The 10,066-nt window shown below is 32.1% G+C and overlaps 1 protein-coding gene across 1 annotated transcript in view; it reads left to right on the top strand.

Moving 5' to 3' along the window:
• The first annotated feature begins 941 nt into the window (after window positions 1-941).
• LOC129230222 (ribosome biogenesis protein SPATA5-like) overlaps window positions 942-10,066 on the top strand; it is a 172,994-nt gene continuing 163,869 nt past the window's right edge. The window contains exon 1 of the mRNA XM_054864624.1: window positions 942-1,011. Within this exon, the coding sequence (XP_054720599.1) occupies window positions 972-1,011 (40 nt within the window). The 5' untranslated portion in view covers window positions 942-971. The remainder of the gene's footprint in view (window positions 1,012-10,066) is intronic.

The raw sequence follows: 10,066 nt of genomic DNA, 5'->3' as shown, positions 1-10,066 counted from the left end.
ATTGTTTACTTTCGTAATACTTTTTGGTTTCTAATCTCTTTCTATATGGGTCAGAATAACCAAAAGACTTTGAAAAATCTTTTCAAATGAATAAAGCGAAAAAATCATACATAACAACAAAAATCACAACACTTTTAGCATTTTCTTCGTTACCACATGCGTTTGTTTTAGTTTTTAATTCCGGCATTAGACAATGACTGCAGTGCCCCCTATAGTTCGTTGGAGTTGCGAATCGTGATTGCTCAAAAAAAAAAAAAAAAAAAAAAAAAAAAAAAAAAAAAAACGTACATAGATTCGCCAAAGTTCTTTCTATATAATTTATGCTAAAACTTGAGGTAAAGAATAGCATCGAAAATTCTCGCCAAGTTAAAAATTGCGTCAAAGAAAATCATTCTAATTTTTTTTTTTTTTTTGTAATTTTGGGAAAATATCGCTTACTACGGATTTTGAATCCACCTTTGATTTTCTGTTTTGAAATATCAAATACTTGGAGGTTAAAAGAAGCGGTGATAAAAAAAATTTAACATGTAATAGGATTTCCGTAACACTAGTATGGCTGACGATCGGCCGACGCATGATGACGTCATTTTTCAGTTCACAGGCATTGACTCTAGTGCGGTGATGCTCTTGGCCAATCCGGTCGTATTTCATGTTTTGATCGTAACGCACGTGACTTTCCCCATCACGAAAGTTATGCTTTGATTGGAGCGTCGTTTGCTGCTGAACTAGAACTACCGCGGTGTAACCACGAGTGTTCGGTAACACAGCTGTTCTACCAGGCGGTGTAACCGGTGGATCGTTTCCGAACGCAGCCTTGTTTTAAGCAACCGGTTAGTAACCGCCGCGATATGCGAACGCAACCATTAGCTAAAATATCTCGACAGTTGAATGAAGAATTTACGTTGGCAACAGTAAAATACAACGTGGTTGCGGTTGCCATAGTTTTTTTAGCATAGGATTGTAAACACTACATGGAGATGGAATCTAGAGTGTTTATTTCAGCAGTGTTGGGTATGTTTTTCTCTCTTTTTTTGAATTATGACTAGCAAAAGGAAAGCTGAAACCCCTAACATAACTGGTAAAGACAAGGACCGTCGGAAAAACGAAAAAGTTTATGAATCCAGTGCTAATGTTATTGAAAAAGACAATTATGCTTTGAAAACAGGCTGTGATAAAAGTAAGATAATAATATCAGGCTTAGCAGACAAAATTCCTTCTAACAAAACTAAAGAATTAAACTAAGAATTAAAAAAATAACTATTAAGGAAGATGAAATTTATTTAACCGGCAAAAACAATTTAATTATCACCACTTCAAACATTAATACAGTTAGGGGAGATTAGGGATGGATGGGACACTGGGATGGATGGGACTCCTTCAATTATTCTTAAAATAAACATTGTTTTCGATTTTCGACTCTTCCACTAAATGGAGCAACCATAAAACCATGTTTGTTGCTATAAATCATTTTAGTTGCAGAGTTCTATGAATGTATACCAGAAAAAAGCTATTTTACAACACCAAAAGTAAATAACTACTTTGTTTTCAAGGTAAGTTTTCAATCTTATTTATTGATGTTAACATAATTCTTTTTGCTGTTTTATACACCTAATAATACAGCTTTTATAAAGTAATAGTTAAGTTAAACCTAAAAGTAGCATGCTTCTAGTAACAAGATATTTTACTGAAATGTTGTGTAAAGGGAGGGATGGGACAGTATGGTTTAGGGAGGGATGGGACATCCTTCCCTTTTAATATCTGCAGCTAAATAATTATACTGATTGTCCAAATTTTTTAATATTTTATTTTTGGCATACTATCTTGTTTTGGAATTGAGTTGCAGAATAAAAAGCTATTGAAATTATCAACTTGATATACAAGAATATTATCAACTTCTATGATTTTTTTCGAAACTAATTTCTTTACATTGAAAGTTTACAGTAGTATGACTAAGTTTTGCTTACTCCTGTAATATTTATCAATGTAATTATTACTTTTATGTACTATATAATATACATTCAATCAATTGGTTAGCTGTACTTCTTTGTAAGAAGTATAACAGTGGTTTCATTACAGGTTGTTTTCTCATGAAGCACATTATACGAAGAAAAAACATATTGTTTACCAAAATGTAGTGTATTTTTGTAAAATGAAATTTTATATTGGAAAATAACATCCAGTTACTCAAATATAAACCATAAAATAAGTACCTTTTTAATGACTCGTGTTAAAGTTTCAGACTAATTAATTTTGTTTTTCTGATTAGACATTTTAAAACACTAATAAATAAAAATAATTGATGAATGTATTTTATGAATTGAATCGGGCCCTGATAATAGAACTCTAAGAATTTCAATTATGTTGGAAGAGTTGAAAGCAAGGATAATGATGATACCTTTCAAGTACTCTTTATGAGGAAAAATGAAAAAGGAAATTTTATCTTTTCACAAAGAACAGATAGTTCTGTGATTGATAAAATAGACATTATTGCCAAGTTGCCCCCACCAAATACGGTTGGTGGAACTAGTCGAGCACAAAAATTTTTTATTTGATGCTGATTCATTAAAGTATAACGTTAGATAAAATAGATGTTCCCAATGTTCAATAAACCTTACATAAATAAATGACATACTGTCTTTGTCATTTTTCATAATATTTTTGAAAACTACGTATATATATTTTAACTTCCAAAAATGTCCCATCCCTCCCTTACATGAGGGAGGGATGGGACATTTTTACTGCTATTGTAACTGTCTTCAGAAATGACCATTTTAATAATTACCATGAAATTTATATTTTTTAAATATATTAAAATGTTTCAACTTTCATGTCTGAAACTTTCAGTGTTATACCAGTAGAAAATAATTTATAAGAAATATTTTTGTGAGAACTGTCCCATCCATCCCTAATCTCCCCTATCAAAGCTACGAAAATAAAATCTCTGGTCAACACTGGAGTTAGCATCAGGCTAATTGAAGAAACTTTAAGCAGCAAATACGTTGTCAAGAATACTGATACGGAAATCTCATTAGAATATATAGCTAATGCCTTGAAAACAGAAGGGATTTTTGTTTCACAAATTATAAGTTTTAACAAAAAAGGATCAGAAGATCCAAATCCAGTTATACTGGTTAAGGAAATAGGGAAAACAAATAGACAGAGTTATAAAACAGGAAGACTAATTTTTAGAACACATAATTAGAATTGCATTGAAAAGCCTAAAATCAGGGTTGGCAAAAACCCGGGTTTTTTAAAAAAAGCCCATGGACCTAGGGTTTTTTAAATAAAACCCAACTAAAATTGGGTTTTTTTAAAAGAAATGTGTTTTTTTTGTCTGCTTTTAGGGAATATGTGGGGTATTTGTAGCGTAAGTATATGGACAAAGTGCAAAAATTGTCTAAAAAGACAAAAAAACCCCCCAAGAATGGTGAAGTTTCAGATTTTTTTAATTTTCATTATTACCAACAGTTATGGCAAAGTTACCCCTCGAGTGATAAAATCTATTGTTCGTTTTTAATTACTTTATTTTTTTTTTACATTTTACTTTATTGTATTTCATTTTGTTATGCAAAACTACTGTAGAACCTCAAATAGTTTAAAACCCTTTTTACTGAATTCCAGCTTAATCCAAGACATTTCTTTGAATTTTATGTTGCTTGTTTTTCTATTTCTGTGTACAGAGTAAGAAATATTAAACTTTTTGGTAAGATAAGGAAAATACTGTACCTGTTCTGTTTTCTGTCGATCGTTTGAAAAATCTGTTTATTTCTAAAAAATATACCTTGTGTTTATTCCAGATTTGTGACATGTTGGTTAGCAGAAAATAATTCACATTAAAGCCTTTTAACTAGATTAGTTTCCTCTGTACAATCTACTACAGATATTGAGAAATTCAGACGTGACAAGACTTGGTCAAGATAATTTGAGTTATTTATTGACCAGTTAAAGAAAAAAATTAAATACATTTATTTAAAATCTTTGAAGCATTTTTTAATGCCATTAAGAGTTAAGAAATACTATTAAAGTTCAAAATTCATTTTTTATGTTCATTGTCTGTGCTGAAGAACGAATAAAAAAGAAGTTTAAATCGTAAAAGTATTTAAATTAATTAATTTTTTTAAAACTTCTCAAGAAAATTTTAAAAAACCCAAAAGTGGGCTAAATAATGGGTTTTTTTAAATGGGTTTTTTCAAAAAAACCCATTGGGTCCAATTGGGCCAACCCTGCTAAAATCTGCTACAACTGTATGGACATAGGTCATCAAAAAAACAACTGCAAAAGCAAAGAATAGTGCAGAGTGTGGGGATAATCACAAAACGTGTGATATAACTCCGAAATGTTTTAGATGTGGCAAAAGCCATGTAGCAACCGACAAAAGCTGCCCAATCTATAAATCAATTCGGACTCCTAAAAATGGACCCTTCACAAAATTCCGAACCTTCAAAAACGCACATTTCACCAAAACTCCCAGATTAGCAGTCGATAAACGTTGTTTTATCCTCCAACCATCCAGCCACTCTGAGCAGAATGAGGTGCGCACATGCGGTTTAATATCAAATCCGAGGAAGGAAGATGTTTGCTGTTTGCCTCACGCCTCTCGCTGATTGGAGGAATATTGAGTGCGCAGGTGGCTACCGAGTAAAAATTGTTGGCGGGTGCCTTGTTGCATATGTGTTTGTTGTTTCATTGAGTTAGATGTCTTAAACTTCGGAAAGTTTTGATTTCTACTCTCAAATTTATTAAAGAATGATAAATATCACTTTAAGTTGCTTTTAGCCATGTTTTCCTTTTTACTGTACTAGAATGAACAATAATCATGTTTTTTGGCCATTTTATAAATTTCGAACAGAAAGCGCACGGAGCGATAATTCTGATACTGTTGTTCGATTAAATCCTTTCTTCTTTTGTAGCAAGCTTAAAGTATCATTTATTATTATTTTTCTAGAAGGAAAATAATTTAGTTTTTTTTGAAAAATCACATATGATTTGTCGAAAAACTGTACGTAATTGGCTTTTTTTTTCTTCGCAAAATTCCTAAAAATGGAGAAAAATTCCTGTATTGACCCCTGCCCTTATCCCCAAAAAATTAACTTATACTTCACTCTCTGATTAAATATTTCTGCAGACAAAAATACATTACAATGAATGAAAGTTAGTTTTTGGCTAACACTTTAAAAATTTGGCTAATTTACTGGCTAACGATTCGAAATCCTTAGCGCGATCCCTGAGTTGCTTTGAACTCCATCTTCACTGGAGACTTTAATGGCAGGAGCCGCACATTTGGAGATCGTCTCACCAGCTCAAGTGGAAGAAAACTGTCAAACTGGATTATTGAATCTAGTGTTAATAAATGATATAATTCCCACTAGAATCAACAAAGACATTGACGATGGGATTTTAGACTTAACACTTATTTATAATACCTTCGCGGCTAAATTCATATGGTCAAATATTGAAGAATCAGGTACTAGTGACCACTATCCAATTTTAATAAAAGGTAACATGAGCATCAACACCAACACCAAAAAAAAAAAAAAAGTTATGTTAATTGGGATTATGTAACAAGAGACCTAATGCAAAAATTTGGAAATCAGAATTCAGCTTTTGTAGACAGTCAAGATGACGCCCCTTCCAAAATCCAGAATTTGGATCTTGACCTAAACAATTTTAACAAAACGATTAAAAACGTTATTACCTCCGCCATAGTGTCAATTACTGTACAAACTACAAAAATGGGTGGTGGAACCTTCAATGCACCAAAAAGAAGAAATTGAGGGACAAATTCAGAAAACTTTTAAAAAGAACACAAAAACTGGAGAATTGGATCAATTTCAAAAAAGCCACAGCCATATTTTAAAAAAAAAAATGTTAAAAGGACTCAAAAGGAATTCTGGAGAAAAATTAATTTCAACATTAGTAGTCCAAAAAATTTTTACTTGAATTTTAACAAAATTAAATACCTTACAACTAGAGACGTACCGAGTACTCGGTAACTACTCGGTACTCGGCCAAATTTTGATCAGATACTCGGCCAATACCGAGTAGTTGCAAAAAATTGAATATATTAAAATTTACAAAAAAGCTCAAGCATATATAATTTTCTGCAACCATTTACAATTCAAATTTAAATTTTGAGAATAATGAAGTATGAAATACTTCAATGGAATAAATCTTGGTTCGAATGTCTCGAAAGTTAATAAAACTTTTTTTGTTAAAAATTGTGCAAATATGGAATTTATGCTACAAACTAAAATTAGTTATAAGATATATAAAAATACCTTAGCTTTAAAAATAAAAGGAAATAAAACAACGTTAGAAGCACAGTGCAGGATCACTGCAGGCACGTGTTTTGGCGTTACGAGGAATTTCTTTATCAATGCACAAAATGTGAGCTCGTTGATTTAAAGGCATCCGGCAAAAGTCGAATTTTTTGTCGTATGCCTTTACATTCTTTAGTTCACATGTTATGCACTGAAAAGACGATCCTTGTAACACAGAAAAAACGTGTCTGCAGTGTTCCTGCACATTTGTTTTTTTGCTTTTAAAAATTATTTATGTTTAGCGAACTAGACCTATAATGAATAAATTTGTATAATTTGTTTTAATTCCAACTTGATAAGTCATACCTTTTATTTATTTATTTTTAATTTAAAAAATATTATTTTTGAAAAATTTTGTAGTTAAATTTCAGCAGGAATTTAGTTTAAAAACTATTATATAGACAAGAGGTCTATACTACTATTTCAATAAATTCAAAATTCATCGGTGTGTGTCGGTGGTCCTTCTTTCAGCATGATTGGTACTGGGAAACTCGGCCGAGTAGTGAAAGGCCGAGTTACTCGGTAACTCGGCCGAGTAGGGGAGAGGAGGGAGGATTGGGACAGTGGGAGGAGTGGGACAGCTAAAATTATGGCAAATCACTTTATTTTATTATCAGTTTGACCACTAGAAGGCCTGTTTATAGCTTCTTTTTATTTCCTACTTGCATTTTATCCATCATGAAGTTTCAGTTAATAATTGGAAAAAGTTAAATTTCTCACCACCAAAGTAAGTTTCTAATCTATTTTTAGTTTTATTTCTTTATTGATGTAATTTGTAAAACTAACATAATATATTATCATTGTAATCTTAAGTATATTATGTATGCTTATCTGCAATTTAATTAAGCCTAAAACCAGCATGGTTTATGTGACAAGTTATTTTTTAGAAGCAATGTGTAGAGGGAGGAATGGGATATGCTCCATAAATATGTCTCTTCTGTAAAGGGGCTGTTCAAACATTACGTAAGCATGTTTTTATCAATTTTTGACCTCTCCTCCCCCTTGTCAGCAGAAATATGCAAATTGCAAACCCCCCTTAATAATAACATAAGCTAAATGTCTTACGCAAGCATCACTCAAACATTCCCCCTTTCTGTTGTCAGCAAAAATAAGCAAATTGCTAACCCCCCCCCCCTAACTATGTTGCAAGAGTGGAGAGCATTTATGATACTGAAAGCTACAATGCAAAATTTATGAGAAAGGACATGAAATTTTAATTTTCCTCAACAGGATGACTGTAGCATTATAGATAAAACAGATATTATCATGAAATTACCGCCACCACAATTGGTTGGTGGGACCAGTAGAGCACAGTCTTGTTTCTCTTTTAAAGTGGACCTTTCTAATTATGACATTCTCTAATTTTTCTGTAATTTTCAAATGTGTCCCACTCCTCCCATACTCATGTCCCACTCCCACCCAGGAGGGAGGAATGGGCCAAAATTCTTGAAATTTGTAATTAGTCAAGTGTAAAAATAATAAAATGTTTAAACATTGTGTATATTTTTAAAATGTAGTTATAATATGCAAGTTTATTGTGTGAGCTTTTGCATTAATGAATAAGTAGAGGATTATGAATAAGAATCATTTATGTGAAAAATCCTCCCTCCTCTCCCCTACTCGGTACTCAGCTACTCGGCAAAAGTGCTACTCGGTACATCTCTACTTACAACTAATGATATCGTCAACAGCAACTTAATCATTGAAAACGAAGGCCGCAAACTTATGAATGCTAAAGACCAGGCGGATCTTTTTATCACATATTTTACAACTAGAAAATATGAAGATGACTCAATTGTTTATTTAAATTCATCCCCTTCCTATAAGTTTCTTACCTTATCACATAACATTGGAACCGAAGAAATTATTGCTAAAATTAGACCTTCAAAAAATAAATCACTTGGAACTAATGGAATTTCGTCAAGAACATTGAAGAATATCCCAATTTATCTGAATGGAAAAGCTTGCATCTATTTTCAATAGAAGTATTAAAGAAGGTATTGCCCCAGAAATTTGGAAAGCCTGTAAAATTATCCCAGTTAGAAAACAAAATAAAGACCCGTCCAAATTTGCAAGTTACAGACCCATATCTTTAACCCAAAATACATGTAAAATTCTTGAAAAGATTATCCAAAACAGATTAAACAGTTGGGCAAATGATAAGAAAAATTTCGGATAAAAAGACCCCCTTATTATCCGATGGATTCAAAATTTCCTTCACAATAGAAAATTTTTGTACATTGGAAAGGAGTACAATCTACATGTAAATATACAAACTGCGGTCTGCCCTAGGGGACCGTTCTTTCTCCCTTTTTATTTAATTGCTACTTCACGGACCTAGTTGATTATATTCCTGATGCTAATATATTTGGCTATGCCGATGACTTCTCTTTTGTTGTCACCGGAAAAGTAAACAAGAAGCAGACTAAAAAGCTCAACAACACAATTGAAAATTTGGAAAGTTGGTTCAGAGAAAACAAATTACAAATTTCAATTGACAAAACCATTATCGTTGATTTCACTCCATCAAGCTCCAAAAACACTGATAAATTTTTCATGTAAGGTTCTGAGATAAATGGAGCTCCGATCACAAGATCCTAGGTAGTGATTACCAAAATAATTTAAAATGAAATGCTCACACTCTTTCTTTAGAAAAAAAAATCTTCAAAACCTCCAATATCATCAAATGGATTACAAACAGAGTTAACGGCATCAGCACCAAAAATAGTATCCAAATCATTAAATAAACACTTGTTGCACAATCTAACTATGGCAGCCACATTTGATTAAACAATACTAAGAACTGTACAATAATTAACACTCTAGAGCACACAATTATCAGGAAAGCCTTGGGCGTCAACACCTTTGCCCCTAATGATTTGATTAGAGAACTAACTCAGATTGATACCATCAAAATCAGATCCAAACGGAAAGCTGTCATTTTTCATATAAAACAATACTTTAAGAGGAATAAAAACTACAGAAGCAAGTGAGACAATAGGAAAAAACTGGAAAACTAACAAAGATGAAAAGGAAATTTACAAACATATAATGAATTTGATTGGAAACCTTAAAATTGAAGACTACTGGCTCTGTAAAGAAAGATATGGAAGCTGTTTCCATATCGCCTATCTATTTGCGTGGAAACTCCGGAAAGAAGAAGAAGATGGAATCTATGAAACTCACTTAGCAGAAAAACATGATACTTTCTAACTTGTAAATTCACATTATTGATGCTCTGTATGATCTACTATGGCTCTGACCACAGATAACTGGGTCAAATGTAATGATTGTGATGTTTTAATACATTCCAACGACCAGCGAGAGCACAGTGAATTTTGTACTAATTCAATTCTTCCTCATGCATTTATAAGAAAAGGGGTATTGCACTCTTTTGTCAAGAAATTTACTGGTTTGTATTTTATTAGATTTTTCTTTTCAGGAAGTGAGTTTGAACCAAACTAGTGCAATGTAGCATTTATTATTTCAAAACTTAAGATATTATATTAACCTTTGAATTGAAACATTCATAAATACATTTTTGTTTTAAATTGATGTTGATTTTGAAAAACTGCTCGAAGCATGTACCAACATGTTCTCAGCTGGCAGGATATTAAAACCAGTAAACCCTTAAAATTTTTTTGCATAATACAGATTAGTTGGACATAAGTATTTTACATTAGTATTAGGTACTTTTGTACCACTGTAGCTACAGATTTTGCGGTTTCCCTTTGTTGTCAAAACAA

The sequence above is a fragment of the Uloborus diversus genome, chromosome 9 (assembly GCF_026930045.1).
Source record: "Uloborus diversus isolate 005 chromosome 9, Udiv.v.3.1, whole genome shotgun sequence".
Taxonomy (NCBI): domain Eukaryota; kingdom Metazoa; phylum Arthropoda; class Arachnida; order Araneae; family Uloboridae; genus Uloborus; species Uloborus diversus.
This window is presented reverse-complemented; position numbering and strand designations above follow the sequence as displayed.